The 20,123-nt window shown below is 39.4% G+C and overlaps 1 protein-coding gene across 8 annotated transcripts in view; it reads right to left on the reverse strand.

The window, feature by feature from the left end:
* RCBTB2 (RCC1 and BTB domain containing protein 2) overlaps window positions 1-20,123 on the reverse strand; it is a 41,074-nt gene that overhangs the window by 11,026 nt on the left and 9,925 nt on the right. For 6 of the 8 annotated variants that reach the window (XM_039839360.1, XM_039839354.1, XM_039839355.1 and 3 more), the window contains 9 exons: window positions 15,992-16,147; window positions 15,615-15,765; window positions 13,285-13,451; window positions 12,548-12,706; window positions 12,309-12,416; window positions 11,171-11,313; window positions 4,373-4,563; window positions 3,756-3,882; window positions 1,902-2,041 (listed from right to left, as the gene is read on the reverse strand). In XM_039839360.1, coding sequence (XP_039695294.1) covers window positions 1,902-2,041; window positions 3,756-3,882; window positions 4,373-4,563; window positions 11,171-11,313; window positions 12,309-12,416; window positions 12,548-12,706; window positions 13,285-13,451; window positions 15,615-15,765; window positions 15,992-16,117 — 1,312 coding nt within the window. In that variant the 5' untranslated portion in view covers window positions 16,118-16,147. Of the gene's footprint in view, window positions 1-1,901; window positions 2,042-3,755; window positions 3,883-4,372; window positions 4,564-11,170; window positions 11,314-12,308; window positions 12,417-12,547; window positions 12,707-13,284; window positions 13,452-15,614; window positions 15,766-15,991; window positions 16,148-16,369; window positions 16,390-20,123 lie in introns of those variants that run through there. The other 2 variants (XM_039839361.1, XM_039839362.1) reach the window with 2 other exon arrangements.

Below are 20,123 nucleotides of genomic sequence, written 5' to 3' on the forward strand. Positions count from 1 at the left end.
TGGTGTTGGGATATGTGGCTTGTCATGAGGGTCCTTTTGCTCTTACATGAATGGGGTTCAGGCACAATGAGCTAAGCAGTCCTACACCCTCACGGCAGTACATTCACTACGTGTATGTCCAGTCCTCAGCTGCCACCTGATCCGTTAGCTAAATCTTGGTACTAGAATATTGTCACATCCACTTCAAGCTAACCTTTCATGTAAGCTACTTCAAAGAGTGCCTAGTGGACAGAGAGCTGGGATTTCATCAATCGTACAACAGTAACTGTTTTTTGTACCTGTCTGCTAATAAGTTTTGTACAAGTGAAGAATTTGGTTGCAAACTCACTTTCACTGTAACATGACAAACATTATCAAAGTTATGGAAGAAAGGCCTATGGCCCACTGGATATTTAGCTGAGCCACACTTTCCCACCCTCTCTCCTATGCAGCTTAATCAGCTCGGATCTACGGTTTGAAGTAAGCGGAACTTCTACTTCGTTAAGAGACACTGAGATTTGCCCTTTGCCCTGTACCGCTGTCCCTTCCTCTGTCTTACTGCCTGTAATGCAGACGCAGAGTGAGACCATAAGAACAGGGGCCACAGGTAGGAATGCCCTGTACTGTATCCCTGTGTGAGAGAGAAGGAAACCGTCTTATTTAAGCCACTTTCTTTTTTTTTTTCATTTTACTACTAGAGTTAAAGCAAATCTAAATAACACAACCTTTATGCTCAAAACCTTTCAAGGCTTTCCCTCACACCAATAATAAAACTCAAGCTCCTCATCATGGCCTTCAAGGTTATACATGATCTTGCCCAGCTCTGTCTGACTTCAGTTCCTGCCACTATCAGTCTTGCTCAGTCCACTCCAATCACTCTGGCCTCTTCCTCCTTCTCCACATGCTAAGTTTGTTCCTGTCTCAGACCTCTGCCCTGTTTCTCAAGCGTAGAGAGCTCTTCCTGGGTACCTGCATGGCTTGCTCCCTCCTGCTTCCCTAAGTCTCTGCCCAGTGCACCTCCCGATGGGGGCCTCCCTGCCCCTCCTGACTAAACACTTGTATTTATCTCTTTAGGGTTGCTTTCCCTCATGTGAATACAAGCTCCACAGAGGCAGAGCCTCACTCTGTCTCCTCACAGACAGACAGGAGCTGCAGCACTCAGTGGGCCTGGGCACTAAAGGACTGTGGGAGAAAGGAAGGGAACTATATAAAACCTCACAAATCAGGCTTTTGTTTACCTGAGTAAAATTAAATATCGCTCTGGTAAAAAGTGGTTTTGGTTTATACATGTAAAATGAATGTTTAACTTAAAAATTGGGGGGTTGAAATCTTTCCTTAGTGCTTTATAGAAGTAATTCCTTAATTTCTTTGTACCACTGGGCAACAATATTGCTGACAGTTGTAAACTGAAATTTAATGTTTTTATTTTGTGCCCATTTGACGCCCCATGTTGCTTTTTCACTGTCAGCAAGCCTGAGGTGCGGTGAACGGCCCCAACTCCATTCAGGACAGAGTACACCAGACCACAGTGATCTATCTGTCTGTCTCAAAGCCATCTGGGAGGGAAATTCGCAGTTATGGAAACCAGTAGGGCTTATTACGTGCATTTTGTCTTTTTTGTAATGCAAACATCTTCAGAGCAGCAGGTGTAGTAGCTAGAAGTTATGTACAATACTTACATATAGTATTAAGAAAGGATAGCACCCACCCACACTGGCAATGGTTTGAGAATTCCTCTATCTCTTATTTTATCTATCTAGTCAACTTTTGTATGAAGTAGTAACAAGGAGTTTGGTTCAACACACAGAAAGAGAACTCCTGTGACTGCCCTCACAGCCACTTCCATTCAAGCGCCACAGAAACCACCATGCCAAGCTACTCAGCATTTTGCATATGTCTTGGTAAAGTCGGGCGGCAATTACCCACTGCTTCCTCGGGGGGAAGGCTGATGCTGTCTGTGTATAGGTATTCCAGGAAGGCTCGGTAAACAGGATATGAAAATTCACTCATTTCTACAATAGCATCCTCACTGTCTTCCAATGAAGAACGAAAATGCTCACACCTGCAGGAAGAAAAGCATGTCAGGTCCTGGCTTCTGGGCAATAGCAGATGGCCATAAGGAGCACGTCCCCACGGGGCTCGAGGGGGAAAAGCTAACAAGGAGACAGAAGAGCCGCAGCACGCACGACACTCTCCAAGTTGCATACCCCATCTTCTTGCCCTGGCCTCTCACTTCCTCTTCTCTGGCCAGTTTTCAAACCACCTTATTAACTCAATAAGGCTGCAAATGAACACTTGCTGTAATGGGGCTGCCTCTGTGGCCACTCTGGGTGAACAGCGCGGCCTCCCTGGCATAGTTCCCACACCACGTCCACTGAGCAGCATTTATGGAAGTCAGGTGGGCTTGTTTTTATAACCTCTGAGTAGTTTTATTTCTTCACTTCCTCTTATGGGTTGCATTGTCTCCCACAATTCCTCATATGTTGAAGCCCTAACCTCAGAATATAACAGTATTGGGAGAAAAGATGCAACCAAGTGAAAATGAGGTCATTAGGGTAGATTCTAATCCAGTATGACTGGTGTCCTTATAAAAAAGGGATTTGGACACAGACATGCACACAGGGAGAGCACCATGTGAAGACTGCAGTTATGTGGCCACAACCCAGGGAATGCCAAAGATTGCCAGCAAACCACCAGAAGCTAGGAGACTCGTGGGCCAGATTCTTCTTCACAGCCCTCAGAACTCATCCTGCTGATACCTTGATCTTGGACTTGTAGCCTCCAGAACTTTGAGAGAATAAATTTCTGTTGTTCAAGCCCAGTTTGTAGTACTTTGTTACAGCAGCCCTAACAAACGGACACACACACACATCCTTTATGAAGTTTTATGGGCTATGTAGTAAGAGTGAACAAATGTTGCACAGTCTGACCTTACCAAGAGGTGAACTTGAAACTAAAATGCTATACTGAGTTTGTAATTTGTTGCAGTAGGATTTAAATATCTGTTACAGAACAACATGATGATTTTCAAAAATTATTATGATAAGCCAGGCACAGAAGAATGTGTACCGTATAATTCCATATATATAAACTTCTAGACAATGCTAACTAATCTATAGTGACAGAAAGAAGATCAATGCTTGACCCAGGGCTCGGGCAGGAAGGCTCTTTGAGGGGTGACATAAATGTTCTGTATCTTGGGGCAATGTTTTCACAGGTGTATTCATATATCACAGCTGCTGAAATACTTTAAATGGACGGAGCTAATTGCTCAAAAATACATCAATAAATTCGATTTTTTAAAAATCTGTGTTAGCTTTACCCCAGACCTTGTTGCTCTAGAAAAGCCTTATCTTCTCTTTTTCCAGTCATCTAAAAGTTTAGTGCCTCACAGCTGACTGAGAAGAGCTACGCTCAGGGCTGAGCCCAGCTCCTAGCTCAGGAATTTAGCCCACACAGCGCTAAAAGCCCGGGACACACTCAGCCCCCTGGGTGGCTGGCTGCTGCCGACATTGAGGTGGGCAGACCATTTGCAAAGTCCTCTAAGGAAACCTACTGTGCGTATGCCCTGAGCCACAGCTCTGGCACTCGTTGCATCTGGCCTCTATTATTTCTTGTTTCATGTATGATGTGTTTCCTCCGACTGTACTGTAAGCTCTTTAAGGGCAGAACCTGCCTTCAGTTTTTTCATAATTACTTAAGTGCCTAGCATAGTTTGTGGGATTAGCAAATAACAAATGTATTTATTTCAATTCTTAAAATAAATGATTCCTTACCTAATTTTGAGAAGGACTTTGTGTGCATAAATGTACTTTCCATCCACCAGAAACTTCAGGTCTGCGGTGTTGGGGTTGTCAAATTCCCTCTTCAGTGACTCAGCCACCGTGAGGTGGTCGTCCGGTTCTGAGAAAGAAACACCAGCGTTTCTAGAGTGAACCATAGACAATGAAAATGCAGGCTGCAGTACAGCATTGCCCAGCCGACGTGGATGAAAGAGCGATGCTTTTTTCCCTACATATGGGTTCACATCTCTGAAATCATTAAGGATCAGAACCTCACATCTACCTGTAAATTTGGCAAAACAACTAAGAAGTCCAAAACCGCCTCACTAAATGCAATTTTTGATTGTTAGAGTAAATATACTAGCTAAAAAAAAAGATATAGTTTCCCAGTCAAGTTAAAAAGCAGTCAAAAAATTTAATTCAGTATGTAGTGTTGTTGTCTGAAACTTTCAAGAAAAATGAATCAATCACATTAGTTCCTTTTCACAGGAGCCCCTTAGAGGTAAATAAATTACATGATATTGCAATTAACAAAGTCATGTCAAAATAAAAGCAAAGAGTTCTCTTCCTAGTTTTTAAGCCATCACCCAAATCGACAGTGATCAGCTCACCCACAGAGAGGAGGCGCCACGAGACGGCGGGCGTGGCAAAGCAGGCGAACACGTCGTCCGTGCAGGAGAAGCTGGTGAGGTGAGGCAGGATCACCGATTGGCCCCGGCACTGGCCCCACATGTACACGTGCCCGCCCTGGGTCTTGGCGGCAGATGTGTGGGTAGAGTGGCAGGCCGCAATCTCTATAATTCTGAATTCACAAACACCAAGTAAACACAGTAAACAGGAGAAGAAATGAGTCAATCTCTCCCTCCCTTAGGTTTAAGTGACTTAAAAAAACAAAACAAGACTTACACACCTAATCTAAATTTTCAGGCAATATACAGGTATTTACATTGAAGCTATACTTCAATACACATAACTCATGAAGATCTTATTACCACTTCTTGCCAGTAGCCCTATAAAAATATGTACCATCCCATTTTGAAACTCAAGTACAATTCAAGAGAGTAAAGACCAAAAGAGAAAAAAGTGATATAATTTTTTTCTTAAAATATTTCTTACTAAAGTAGATAATTAAGACTGGCTATCTTGACCCAGCTTCAATAAATATTTTCATCAACACTTCACCAATTTCAAGGTTAAATAGAGCATGCTGTAAGTCACCCTACCTCACACTGCAAACATAAATCCAGTAGTTCTAAGTCACTGGACTGTGTCATCTGAAGCCCAACAGTACAGTTTTTTGGAGTCAACACATGTTAGACCCTAGTGGAGTAAGTGCATGGTTGCCAAGGAGATAATTCTCAAAATACTTCCGAATAGAAAACACAGTTGTGTTGATTTGGAAATAATGACTTTGGTCTAAGGATAAGCCACCATACAGAGTCAAAGAAGATAGTACACTGTTTTACCCCAAGTGAAGTTGCCATCTTGACTTTGTCACAGCAGGCAATGGTGCCAGCATCCCCAGTGACTGAGGCTCAGAACTTCAGAATCATCACTTACCACTTTCTTCAGATTATCCAGGTGACAAATAACATAGATTCTTTGTAAATTCTCTCATCAGCCACCACCCTAGGTCAGATATACCCACATGGGAACCAATGTAACAGCCTCCTAGGTCTCTCTCAGATCTCTCTCCTCTGACCCAAGCTGCACAATGCTGACAGGTTAATAATCGTCTTGAAACACCATTCTCATTAGTAGTTTCAAACATTTAGTGACTTCGCATAAGATAAATTCCAAATATGTGACATTAAGGCCTTCCATAATTTGGCTTCCACCCATGCCCACCCTTCTTTCAAATCACTTTTGCCCACACTTCCTATGATGCAACAAACAGATGTACTCACTCGCTGTCCCGCAACGTCTTTATTCAAAAAGTCTTTATTCAGGAACGTTTTTTCCATTCTCCCTGTCTTAGAAATCCTACCCATCTTTTAAGACTCAGTTCAAACAGTCCCAAGGTAAGAGGTCTCTGGCTCACCTGAGCTCTTGCAGTACCTTCTTGTCCACATCACTCCAACCTAACCCTGTTATCTTTTCAGGTGTAGATGTCCTCTTACCTCTTTGCTTAGATTACGAGTTCCGGGAAGGCTGAAGAATTGCATTATTTCTTTCTCCCTAAGCACCCAGTACAGTGTCTTACTAAATACAATTTGTAGATCATTTCATTAACTAATTGGTGAAGACTCAACAAAACGGCAACTGAGGGTAGGGTAGGACGCCACTGACCAAGGCTAGCAGCTGAAAGGTGGAGAGAGTCCTTCACTGCATCCTTAACTACATTTCCCAATCAAGGAGGGAGGATGGTCACCTTACAATCTGGAGACTGCTATGGCAGCTTGCCTCAGAAAACTGAGACACACTGCTTTCACATGCAGCCCAAGCAATTACACTGGTTTATTACAGGACAGCTCTCAGCTCTTGAAAACAACCCAAGAGTACTGGAGGAAGAGGCTATGATGTTCCATTGTGAATCCCAGCTCCACCACAAGGCTGTGTGACCTTGGGAATGTCCCTGAGCCTCTAGGCATCTCTGTTATCACACTGTGAGGCCAGTATGTGAAAAGTAAATGAAAAAATGTGAAGCACCGAGCACAATATCTGGTGTATAAATGATAGCCTAACAGTAGAGGTTTCTTAATGTTATTACTTCTACTCAACATTTTAAGTACCAAAGCCTCCCTTATGTAGATACTGTATATTTCAAATGACCAATTCAGATTAGTAAGGCCTTTCCTGTTTGCATGGTTAAGTCAGTCAAATTGGCTCAAATCTCTAATACAGAGGTTTACAAAAGAACCTTTCCCCCTTGGGGAAAATGGTAAATACTATTTGGCTTCTCAATAAGCATAGCCTTTTCAACAAATAAAGAGAAAGGGAGCAAGAAATAGAACATACACATTTATTCAAAGAAAAGTGCATCTACTGTTATCATCTACCCTCATATGCTACACCTGCGTGTGAGGGTAGCAACACAATTCATTTTAGATGGCTTGGTGTAGTAGGCAGGACATGGGCTGGGAGTTAGACAGTAGCCTGTAGACACCAAGTTACTTAAACTCTTATAATCTATTTTATCATCTTAAAAAAGAAACAATGGAAGAAGTGGAGCAAGATGGCAATCATCTCACAGGCCTGTGGTAGAGAGTAAATGAAATAAGCATGGTGCACATTCAAAACCAGTTTCTTCCCATGGCTGAAAGTGTTTAACAGCTGCTGCAGGAACTACAGGGCCTGCCCGGAGGAGCTCATGATTCAGCTGAAGAAAGAAGTGGTATATTTGTGAGAATGCAAACAATTCCCAGATAACACCACAGTGTAGCACCAACTACAAGTGCTATGGTAAGGGAAAACACCTGGGCCTCTTCAGGGAGTATTTAAGTAAAAAGGAATTCAGCTGGGTCACATGGGCTTTGGATGAGTAAGAGCATGTGAGGCAAAGGGAAACGTGCACAAATGTGCGGGCACAGGGTGGGAAAACTGATGAAGGCGCCACGTTCAGAGGACCTAATGGAACAGACGGGCAGCACTGGGAGCAAGGAGCAGGCAGCTCTGCTAGGAACATTGGTGTCAGTCTTAAATCCAAGGCTGAAGGGCTTAGATTTGATCCGATGTGACAGACAAATAGGAAACAGCTTCGTACACAGGGCCAACGATGTGATGAAAATTTTGTCCTTAGATTGCTCTAGCAACACTGTGCAAGGCTGACAGAAAGGGAGAGAAAGAATAGCCTAGAAGGTAAGCTGGGGAAGGATGATGGGTGTGCGGATGTCAAGTCCAAGGAAGCAAAGGGGTGAGAATGAGAAGAAGAGGTGTCAAAGATGGCCCCAGAGTATGAGTCTAAGAAAACGCCAAACTGGCAGAGGGGAGGGAGCGGGGGCAGTGCCAGTCTGACGGCAGGTCAGGGGCTCAACCTACAGATATCTACACAGTTAACAAAAGAAAAAGACCTTCTACATTTTAACCACTTTAGTTATAAAGCAGTCTACTATTCTCTGGGAGGAGGAAAGGTTAGAATAGCCCAACACTGTTTAGATAAACAATAATTAACTGCCTGTTCTCATCATATTTAATGACTTCCACAATGACTGACTAGGCAAAGACTTTCAGATTTTTTGAATAACTTTTGTGTATTGTGGGAAACCACTTAAAATGGCAGATGGCCTCCCTTTCCCCTGATAATGTTCAATGAAAAATGTTAACCGATTGGAACACAATGGTGTCCATCTACGCTAAACTACCCACTATCAGAAAATCAAAACAATTCAATTCCTACATTGACTTCTGAAATGTTTATTATTGGCCTCCATGAAGGGGGAGACACCTTTGCCATTAGAGGAGGCAGGAACATTGCTTCCCAGAGAATGGTTGGTTCAGACACAGCTGAGGGGTTAAGATGCAGAAGGCTGTGGACATGGCTTTTGCTAAGTATGGCCTCGTGACATTCACCTGGAACACCTAGCACCACATGTGAAGTCAGGGGTTGGGTATAAGCCTGACTGACCGCAGCACCTGCTGCAGGAACAAGAGTGGAGAAAGTTTAGAGGGAACCTTCAGGTCTAGGCTTGGGACCAAAGCCATAGCCAAGCCACAATGCCTTTGCCTAAGGTCATATGTTCTTATATCTGATTCATACCAACACACAAATTTTGAAGCTCAGTTTTGCCAGCCTTATATGCAACAGGCAATGACTATAAACTGACCTAACTTTTACCATCAGGATATCTGGCATATTTCACATTTTATTTTGTATCCATTCTTAATGAAAATAATCACTACATGTTCATAATAAATAGGTTTTGTGTAACCTCAGCAAAATGATCTACAATAACTGCATAGCTTAATGGCTGTGAAGTAGTAGAAATTAAAAAGCAGAGTGAGAAAATATATAAAACAGAAAACAAGAAGCAAAAAAACGGTAATTTGTGAGGGGAAAAGAATATGGAGGAAAAAATAGTGATAATAAAAAGATCCAGAGTAGCGATTCCCAGTCCTGGTTTTGTAAGAGGCCAACATATTACCAGTTACCTCCAGAAGTCACAAAATTACAGAAATGCAAGGCAAAGTTAGTGTTAAAACAATTTAACTTCAAATATGCTTTTATGAACTTTAAGAAGAAAGACACAAATGCTGGTGAACCAAACTACTGAAACTTCAAAAAGTTTGGGAATGATGGGGCTAGAGGGAAGAGAATCATTTTAATTATTAAAATTACTTTGATGTGAACATAAATTGCTGGTACATGTTAGCATTCTTCATCATAAGGAGACCTCTGTGGGAAAACTTTTTAAAGGTTTTCCTTGGTTTGTTGTTTAGCAAAGAATCCAATTAGACAAATTTTTATTTTCCACTTCTGTGAACAGGTAACTAAGACCTGCCAACCAGCCCCACCCCAAATTCAAGCCTGTTGTTTCTAACCAGTCAAGCTTCCCTGTAATGGGCCCTAAAAGAGTTGGAGGTAAGTTCCTAAGAGATAAGTCATAACATAGCTGCAAATTTCCAGTCATTGAAAAGGGTGAGTGGGTACAGAACAAGTCCCAGCAGACTTAATTAATTCCTCCCTTTCAATATTCCTGTGATCGAGATCCTGCAAGCTCAGATATTACCACATGAAATTCAAGCATGGAAAACTGAGAAAAGCAGGAGTATCTCATTCAAAACATTCATCCACAATATTTGTAGCCAAAATAATGTTTATATGGGCAACAGAGATTGCATGTGTGTGTTTCACAGTTGTAATTTAAAAACTGAAAAAAGGTAAGAAGTTTTTTAAAAATTTTAAAGTTTTTTTTTTTTTAAGATGGAAAAGCAATAGCTAACTCTCAAATTCCAGGTAAGGAACCTGGCACTCACATAACTTCCATGCCCTGACTCTCTTTCTCCCACCAAGCTGTCCTACAACCCATCTGTCCCTGCGTGCCTGTCACCTGTCAGAAGACCAGGCTGCTTATTCTGGAACTATCAGGGACCAGCAGTGCAACGTAGGGCAAGCTGCTGGTGCCAGATGGTAGCAGATTCTGTTAAGTCCAAGGGTGGATGAGATAAAGTCTAAGTAAGAGTAGCAGCACAATAAAATGGTAAAGTACCATACAAATAAATGTTTTTATTTCTATGTTACTTTGGTTTGATCTTATAACACTTCTTTGTTGTTTTGTCTAAATACTAAATGTCCCTACCCCTGGATTTGCTAGCCTGAGGCATTTTTGAGATTATTCCAAGCCTCAAGACTGTCCCTTCTCTTTTTACTGAGTAGTTCTGAACTACCTTTAAAAAGAAATGCAAATGACATGGCTGCAGGTACCTAGTGCGAGCCCACTAGTTCGAGACCTCATTTATCTCTCCTCTTCAGTTCTTAAGGAGTCCTGGTCTTATTCTAAGATTTGGAGTAGGGGAAGTAAAAACAGTTTTTTAAAACCTATTTAACATAGGTTAAATAAAATTAGCCAGGTTTACAACACTCAAATGAAAATCAAGGGGATTGAAAAATGACAATTTGGTTCTTTTTTTCGCTATTAAATATTACAACAGAAAAATACAAAAGATTTTCATACAAATGAAAGATAATTTATCCATATATTTATTTTTAAATCAGATATAACAAAAAATAATAGGTAAAATAAAAATGAAAATAGCAGTATGAATTTCTACAAAGATTATAATCCTGAATGAAATGTTTTGTTCCATACTACTGTCTCAGAAATGAAGAGTGAAAAGCAGTTGATATGTCATGTTTCAGAAATTTGAAAGAACTTCAAAAACAGTAGGATAAATTGGAAAAAAATTTGGATATGCTAATTACTTAACACAACTTTACAAACAATGGCACAAAACTAAGTCAATTTTCTAACCATTTTACTCTTCCTCATAATGACAGCTTGGAAGTTGAGGTCATGAAACAGCTCTATCCTTTTCAACTGGGATATTTTATAAGTAGCCAAGTGAACGACTTTGTACTACATCTTACGTACTTTCATTTTCCTAAACCACAGAAGATAAGACCTAAAATATTATTAACTTCCTCTTCAGAATGTAAAACTGAACGATGAGGATGTGGTGGGAAGGTAATTTGTGAGGGAGAAGAATAATATAGAATAGCTGTTGGAGGTTTAGTCATTGTTTATACAGAGCAGCTATTGGAGGTATAGACGAAATACAACTAAGGGAAAATAGAATATTTAACATACAGTCAAAGTCCCCCATAATTCAAAAATCAATTTAAAAAAGGAATGAATGCTCTCGTTAAAGAATATTCTAGTACTAGCAGTAAATTCCTCACAATTCTATACCATGTCTAAGTTTTGTTTAATCACTAAAGAGCATTGAAGTTATTTTGAAGATGCGTGTATTACCTGTCCTTTTCCACAGCGACAGGAGTAGGATAGGACTGGTTACTTTTATTGCCAGTGCCTAACTGGCCATAAGAATTTGCACCCCAAACATACACTTGGCCTTCATCTGTTAATACTAATGTGTGTGCGTAGCCACAGGCAACCTGAAAGAGAAAAACCAAATCCATTCAGGCCCACAAGCAGAAGGAAAAATGCTTTCACAGGATAGGTTAAGAATCAAAAATGAAAAAAAGGGAAGAGGCAGCCTGCCCAGAGGGGCAAGCGTTAAGTAGGGTAACCAATAACCCTCCAGAGCCCTAAGAGTAAGACAGGCAGGAATGCTTTAGTGACATAAGTGCTGTGTTCAGCTTCAACGTAGCGTTCATTAGGCTCACGGAGCTCAAGTGGTGTGAAGTGAATAAGAAACAGGTTTTTTTAAAAGAATTATTTTCTTTTTTAATTATAAAAGTAAAACACGTTTGGTGTGAAAAAGTAAAGTATACATACAAAATTAACCTCAAGATCAAGATATTTTTCTATTTATATATAGATACAGAAATACGTGCCAATAGGTTTTTTTGTGATCATATATAAGCAGTTATGTGTCTTTCTTTTTCATTACCTATAGCATTATGCCCATATCGTTAAAAATCCTTTGTAAACATCATGTCCATTTGTATACATTTAGTGTAATTTATTTACCAATTAACTTTTTGTTTGCTTAAATTTTGATACATCTATTATTTACTAAAGTTACCATTTCTTTCTCTCTTGCCTTCCCTCTCTCTCCTCCTATACCTTTTCCTATATCTTCTCCACTAATTCTGTGATTTTCTCTTTGGTTCATTAGAATGGAGTAGAATTACAGATCAAAGGGAATGAATATTTTTAAGGCTCTTGCTACCTACTGCTAAAGTTTCTTTGGAAAACCTCGTAACAATTTATATTCCAATTACTGTGTATGAGAGTGTCCTAGAAATATAAATTTTCTGATGAACATCTATAGCTTAATTCAGGGGAATAGAGCTTGAACCTTTACTTCAATAAAGACATCCAAGCAGCTAAACTTTTCATCCTGCTAAGAAAACTGTTTTTAGTACTGTTTTATTTGCTACTGAAGACTTAAAAATAAGCACACGCAAACCAACAGTGAACGTACCCGCTGGACGCAAATGCCTTGCAAAGCTGCGATTCTGCAGGGGGTTGACTGGTTGCCACTGCTGCCGAGTCCAAGCTGCCCGTTTCCATTGTAGCCCCAGACGTAGACCTGAGAGAAAAGGAGAGACACTATGCCCCCAAAGTCGAAAAGCAGTCAAGTTCTCTGCTGTGAGAAACATACCATGTTGGTAAGATACCGATAGGGCAAACAAGTTTTTTTAAACGACAAAAACTTCTTACCTCCCCATTGTCCACCACTGCCACTGAGCACATCTGCCCACAAGCTATGTTCACAACTACTTTATTCTGTAAGCAGCCAGTGACTCTTCGAGGTATCGGCTGATTAGCTGTTGATCCAGATCCTACCTGCCCGGAGTTATTATAACCCCAGGCAAATACCTATTTGAAAGAAGAGATCAATTAATGAAACACACTAATTTATAAAGTGTCTCAATTGGACACTAACATGTACTTATGGCATCTCATTTTTGCTCTCAAAGTGGTTGATACCCATAAACTGTCACAACACAGGCAGAGAAGTTTTCGTAAAATTCATTCTTACAAAATGCATTAACTTATAAAATTAGGTTACTGGTGTTATTTACACAAAAAGCAATAATTATTACCAAATATCATTTAATACTTATAAGAATATCTACTTTGCCTTAGCCATATTTTCTTTTTGCAAAAGAACTCCTTGAGTATAGCAATATAGAAGGATTTGCAAAGAACTCCTTGAGTATAGCAATATAGAAGGAAGGATACATCCTTTTTAAATTTAACAGTAATAGAAATCTTTACTTCATAAAGGCATAATTCATAATATAAACACCATGACTAAGAACTCCTAACAATAAGACTGAATATTTGAGAACAGTAGTTATTTTAATCAAATGATCGTATTTCTAGGACTGCTATAGGAATCTATATAATCTTACTGAAAAATAATCAATGAGATTTATGCTGACTATTCTCACCTCTCCATCAGATGTTAGCACCAAAGAATGGTAAGACCCACAGGCAACTTCAATCACTTGTTTGTTTGACAAATTAGTAGAGATATGACAGGGCACTAAACCGTGATTAGTTGTCCCATTGCCCAGCTGGCTATAAGCATTATGACCCCAGGTAAAGATTTCTCCTTCTAAAAATAAAAAGAAACATAACCAGCTTTCAAAATATCTACTTCATTATATTAAAATATATATTGCGCACTTCTACAAATGAAAACTAAAAATTAAGGTGCAAAAGCTAATTAACCTCCCTATTCCATCAAACTCGTTCTATAAAAAAAAATTTGAAAGTATAAACTTCATTCTACCTCAAAGCAAGAAGATGAAATTTAAATAAATGCAATCATAATAGCTAGAAGATAGGTTTTTAATAAACAGTGGAAAAAAGGCTGCTCAGAGTAACAGAAAACACATTAGATTAAAAGTTGAAAGATTATAAGGTGATTAAACTTCTCCAGGCCTTATTTTCCTTATCTATAAAATGATCATCAAGTTATTTTTTTAAATCTTTGTTATTATATCACTTATTATGTGGTATAATATACACTCATAAAAGTTCATAAAATATATATGTACAGTTTTACAAATAGTTATAAAGCATACACACCCACGTGCTTCCACTCAGGTCAAGAAATATAAACCTTTGATCACCTCCAAAGCCCCCACATATAAATCCTGAATAACAGAATTTAGTTGGTTCTGTTTTTGAACTTGAAATAAATGGAATAATAAGGTATATACTCGTTTCATCTGTATTTTCTACAATATTGTCTGTGCTACATTCCAGATAATTTCTTCTGATCTATCTTCCAGTTTATTTTCTCTTTTGCTGTGTCCAAACTACTGTAAAACTTTTCCACTGAGTTTTTCATTTTAACAATTACATTGTATATTTGGTTCTTTTTCCAATCTTCTGTGATCTCTGAAGGTATCTCCAAGCTCATTTTTTACTTCCTCGAACATGATAAAATATAGCCATCTTATAATTCTGCCCACAGATAATTCTAATATCTTATATTTAATGGTTAGTTTTTGCTATTTTTTTGCTGGTTTTCAGTCTTGGTGACTATTTCCTTAAGAACCTGGTTATCTTTGACTATGTGCTTCTAATTGCCACTGGAAAATTATTTTTCAATGGCATTGTACTCCCTCAGACCCAGGATAAAGGTGCCTTCCTAAAGAAAGGATTTGCACTAACTTCTATTGAAGAGCTACCTCTTGAATAAATTCAAGGCTTTTTTTGTGAATTGGAATAAAAATCCATTGTTACAATCTCTCAGGGAGAGTTTCTCTTTTTTTTCTTCCCGATTTGTTCAGAGCCAAGAAAATCTTCAGTTCAATCCCATAGAGATGGAAGAACTGATTCATCCTTGCCTTGAGAATGTAGCCCTTTGTGGTTCCAGCCAAACGTGTGAGGTCTTTGACTTACAACCCCTTCACCTCATGAGGACATCAGACCACAGCTCCATTTAAGTGGACAGGCAGATGTCTCTAAGGCAAAATTAGCTTCAAGTTCCCTTCTAACTTCTTAATTCACTGTCTCCCAAACCTGACCTGTTAATTCCTTTCTGCCTTGTCAGTGCTTTGATGCCTTTATAAAAAAAAAAAAAATTTTTTTTAATATTTTTTTCTAGAATTTTTAGCTGTTTTTAGTGAAGAAGTAGTCTAAATAATCTAGCCCGCTATAACTGGCAACCAAAATCCCTAAAACTTATTTTTTAAATGTGAAATAAATATACAAAAGAATATAAAATTTATTTTCAGTTTAAAGAATACTAATAAAATGAAAAACTCTAAAGTATGTCTTAATTATAATGTCTTATTCTGAATTCATGAGCCATGAGAATATTTAATTCCTTGTATTACTAATACCAACCACATCCATCGGTCACTGTTTAATGTAAGAATCAAAGAATGCTAAGTTAGAGGGGACCTTGGAATCTGGCTTTCAGTTCACAGATCAGGAATCTCAAATTCAGAAAGTCCAGCTTGAATTCAGTGTTCTAATGCAAAATAATTAACTTATAGAGTATAAACAAAAGGGGCTTACTGGATTTAAAGCATTGTCATTCTTACCTCTAAAGTGCCAATAATAGCTAGATTCCATCTGCTACATTATCTGACTCTGACATTCAGATATGTTCGCATTTTATGTTGTCTAAAGCATAGTCAAGGGCAGAGCCCGAAACTCTTGCCCAATCAAAAAGTATGTTCTCAACTTAAGAAGTAGTCCTAGTTTTGTTTCTCAACACATAAAACAATGGCTAAAATTCGACACTGTGTTTCCAGGTTACCTGTTGTTGCAAGGATAATATGTGGACCGCTCCCATAGCTGAAGCAGGCTATTTTTTTGCCACTCAAAGAATCCAGTCTCCGAGGTTCAATAGTGCTCTGGATGTCACCTAATCCCAAACAGCCACAACAGTTTGTGCCAAGCACAAAAATCTGTGGGGAAAACCACTGTTAGTTCAAACAGTTCTATTTCTGACATCATTACATTCAAACAGGCATAGTCCTCCTAAAACAAAACTATTTCATTACATAATAATAAAAAAGAATCTTCTTCTTTTTTTTTTTTTTTTTACCTTAATTCCTTAGTTCTCCCAAGGTCTTAAGCTTAGCAAATCCATTACTAAGAATAGGAGGGGCTGAATTTTTTTTTCAAAATTACCTCATCATTCACTGTAGAGTATAAAACTTCATTGCCAGCACTGCCAAAAACACAAGCCTGACGAATTAACTGCAGTTCTTCCTCAGAACAAAGGGAGAAAATTGGCCACTTTCCCACATCTAACATCTTCAAAGACGACACAGTAGCCTGTATTGGCTAAAAAGGAAAAAATACACATTGAGACAATAAATTTAAAGATTATATTTTCTTTGCCCCTTTCACTTCTGTAGAACTAGCACTGATTTTATGAGAAACAAGCTCATTCTATTTTTGAAAGGCCTCTCACAGCTATGGAAATTGCCTTTACAAGCTCGACTGCTTCAGTACTGCTCTCACTGCAACCACGAGCCTGAGACCCTGGACAAAATCAGATCTCACCTATCAATATTCCTCAAGGATGCAGGAATTGTCCAAAGCTGAGCTTTGGAGGGCTGGATATCCAGCAATCACTTGAAGTGTTGGCTCTGTCTAAAATGTAGCTCTGGAAACTAGGCTGGTACAAAAGCAGGAGAACGTGAGAGATAGGAAGGATTGCTTTTTAATCTGCTCAGTCTCAACAAAACAAGTCCTTGGAAAAGAACAATGCTAAAGGTGCCACCAAGGTGCCACCAATCCAGAAATTTCGGGTGATGTGTCAGTTCTGACTTTAATTTTGAACAGTTGGTGGTTTCCCCCATCCTCCACTCAGGTTTGGGGATTGGTAGGAAGAAACATCTAGAAAGTATATGTATTAGTTTGCTAGGGCTACTGTAATAAAGTACCATAAACTGGGTGGCTTAACAGTAGAAATTTGTTTTTTCACAGTTCTAAAAGTCAAGGTATCAGCTAGTTTGGCTCCTTCTGAGGACTGTGGAGTAAGGTGCTATCTCAGGCCTCTCTCCTTGCCTTTTAGACAACCGTCTTCTCCCATTGTCTCACATCAGCTTCCCCTCTATGTGTATCTGTTTCTGTGTCCAAATTTCCTTTTTGAAAGGACACCACTCATCCTAGATTAGGGCCCATCTTAACTAATTATGTGTGCATTCACTTCATTTCCAAATACGGCGACCTTCCAAAGTAGTGGGGCACCTCGTCTGTTCAGGCTGTAACAAAATACCACAGACTGGGTGGCTTATAAACAACAGAAATTTATTTCTCACAGTTCTGGAAGCTGAGAAGTCCAAGATCAAGGCACAGCACAGTCACGTTCCTGGTCCATTGCTGGCACCTTCTCACTGTGTCCTCACATGGTGGAAGGGACAAGGGGACTCTCTGGCCCCCCTTTTACAAAGACACTAATCCCATTCACGAGGGTTCACCCTCATGACTTAAGCACCTCCCACTTCTTAATCCATCACCTTTCAAGGGGTAGGATTTCAACATATGAATTGGGGGAGGGGGACACAGTTGTGCTGCTCAGTGACAGGGATATAGTCTGAGAAATGGGCAATTCTGTCATCATGCAAACACTGTAGAGTACACTTACACAAACCTAGGTGATACAGCCTACAACACCCCTAGGATATACGGTACTGGCTATTGTTCCCAGGCTAAAAGCCTGTACAGAATGTTATGTACTGAATACTGTAGGCAACTGTAATGTGTTGCGCTACAACATTATAGTGTCACTAGGTAATAGGAATGTTTAAGCTCCATTATAATCTTACGGGACCACCATCACATATGTGGGCCGTCGTTGACCGAGACATTATACAATGCCTGACTGTAAATTCGTAACAGCACACATTTAGATCATGAGCATCTGCACTCCCATAAAAGCATTCAATGTGGACATTATATAAGCTATTTTAAAGAGAGCTTGTATTGATTCGCTATACTAGAAACATTTTTACTTACGTACTTTTCAACTTTCAATAATTTTGAAGATTACAATAAGACATATAAACAGCCAATATGCCTATCATATGGCACGTTTGGCAGTTACCCTCAATAATCACCATACTCTTGCTGGATTTAAAGGAGCAAGGGATTTTCTAAGGCCTGTCTTTCCCAAAAGCTATTAAGTCAACCTTCCCAGGAATGAGTTCTGGTAGAGAGCTGATTTTATTAGCTACTTATTTTCTACAGAAAGTATATTTGTCCCTTTCGCCTTAGGTGTCAGGTGAAGATATATCTGTTTATTGTGAGAAACTGGCTTACGTGACTATGGAGGCTGAGAAGTCCCACGATCTTACAGATCCAAGCTGGGGAGAGCTGGTGGTGTAGTTCAGAGCCCAAAGGCCTGAGACTCAGGGAAGCAATGATGTCTCAGAACAATCAATGAAGCAGGAAAAAAGAGATGAATTTCTCTTTCTTCCAGCTTTTATTCTATTCAGGCCCTCAACAGATTGGACAATGACCAACCACATTTGGGAGGGCAAACCATTTTCTATTTCCACCAATTCAAATGCTTTTCTCAACTGAAGACACCTTCACAGACAGAAACAATGTTCAGTCTGCGCACCAGTGGCCTATTCAAGTTGACAAAATTAACTATCACACCATGTGAAGACACACACTGAAAAAGGCCATGATGATGGAGGCAGACAGTGGAGTGATGCAGCAGCTACAAGTCCAGGAACACCAAGGACACTGCCAGAGCCACCGGAAGCTGGGAGGAGGCAAGAAAGGATTCTTCCCTAGAGCCTTCAGAGAGCATGGCCCTGTTGACACTTTGGTTTCAGACTTCTACCCTCTGATAGAATTAACTAACTAGTAGAGAATTAATTTCTGTTATTTTAAGCCCCCCAGTTTGTGGTATTTCATTAGGGCAGCCCTAGGAAACTAATACAGAGGTAAAGCAGCGTGTCACTGCTAACAGCATCACACCGAGTCAGCGGCAGAGCCAGAACCAGGGTGAGCTCCCCTGATGCCAAATCCAGCCACCAGATTATAAGACCCTGTCCCAAGAATGTCTTCTATTACATTTTGGGCAGCACCCAAGGCACTCAGAGCTAAGGACAGAATTTTATTATGTTAGTCTAAGCTCCTACTTTAAACTACCGACCTCCTTATATTATCAAGGGGCCTTATTTTCTATAAGGTCTTCATTTTAATTTTTTCCTATATAAGTCCAGAAATTTCAAAAAGAACAATGTTTGGGATGTAGCTCAAATATTTAATGTAGACGTGCTAATGTGCTAGATAAAAGAGTTCTTATATGTTATTTCTAATCTCAATTGTAGAACACAGATGTAGCTATCTTCGTTTTATATATTAGAAAATGAGGCACAGAGAGACTAAGTTATCCTCCAAGATAGCTTCTAAGTGAGTAAGCCCAGATTTTTTTCCATACATCATCTGTTGCTGGGTAAAAAGTTCACAGAAGAAGTCACACCGCTAATAGACCTAGTGTTTGCTTGTATTTGCGGGACTTAGCTGTAGTTTGCCTAGAGTCATTGATGAACAGGGCAGTAATGTCTACTGTGGGTTGTCTTGCATGAATACAGCAGAAGGTGATATACAACGAGAAGATAAGCAGCAATACAATTATTGATTGCTATCTCATTTTTTCCTTTCAAGCAGACTTTTGGATTTCAATCTGCCCTGCTACAAAATCAAATGGTTTCTTAGATGCTTAGAATCAGGTTGTAAATTCGAATAGCTCCTCAACACCTGTCTACAAATCACTAGTTCTGAACTTTCTTCCTGGCCAACCTGTACAAAACCTGTAGGAGCACCCAGCTCGTAACTCTGCTGACCACTAGGATTCATGTGTGTGTTTGTAATGTCACCTGCAATCACACATTTTTTAAAGGATGCTACTGGCTGAGAGAACATTAGGTCTGACAGTATAATTGAACATTTATTGAGTGTCAGATATTAAAGATATAAAAATGGGACATAATTGCTCCCTTCAAGAAGCTCACAATTTAATAGAAAATCATCACAATAAAACCTAAGCACAACAGAGGTTTTTTGTATGCAGTAATTTCATTGCTAATTCCATGAGTCCATTCTTTTATTTTATAAAACCCATCCCCCCCAAAAAAATTATAAATTCTTCTATGAACATTTTCTAAGACTCTTGAGTTCTATATATTACTTTTGTAAGCTATTTTTGGACTTTCCTACAAGGGCTTCAAGTCAGCACATGGTAACACTATGGTTCGGTTTCAGAAACTTCTGAAACTATGCTGGCTTTGTATGATTA

Source organism: Pteropus medius, unplaced genomic scaffold (assembly GCF_902729225.1).
Source record: "Pteropus medius unplaced genomic scaffold, Ma_sr-lr_union100, whole genome shotgun sequence".
Classification (NCBI taxonomy): Eukaryota; Metazoa; Chordata; class Mammalia; order Chiroptera; family Pteropodidae; genus Pteropus; species Pteropus medius.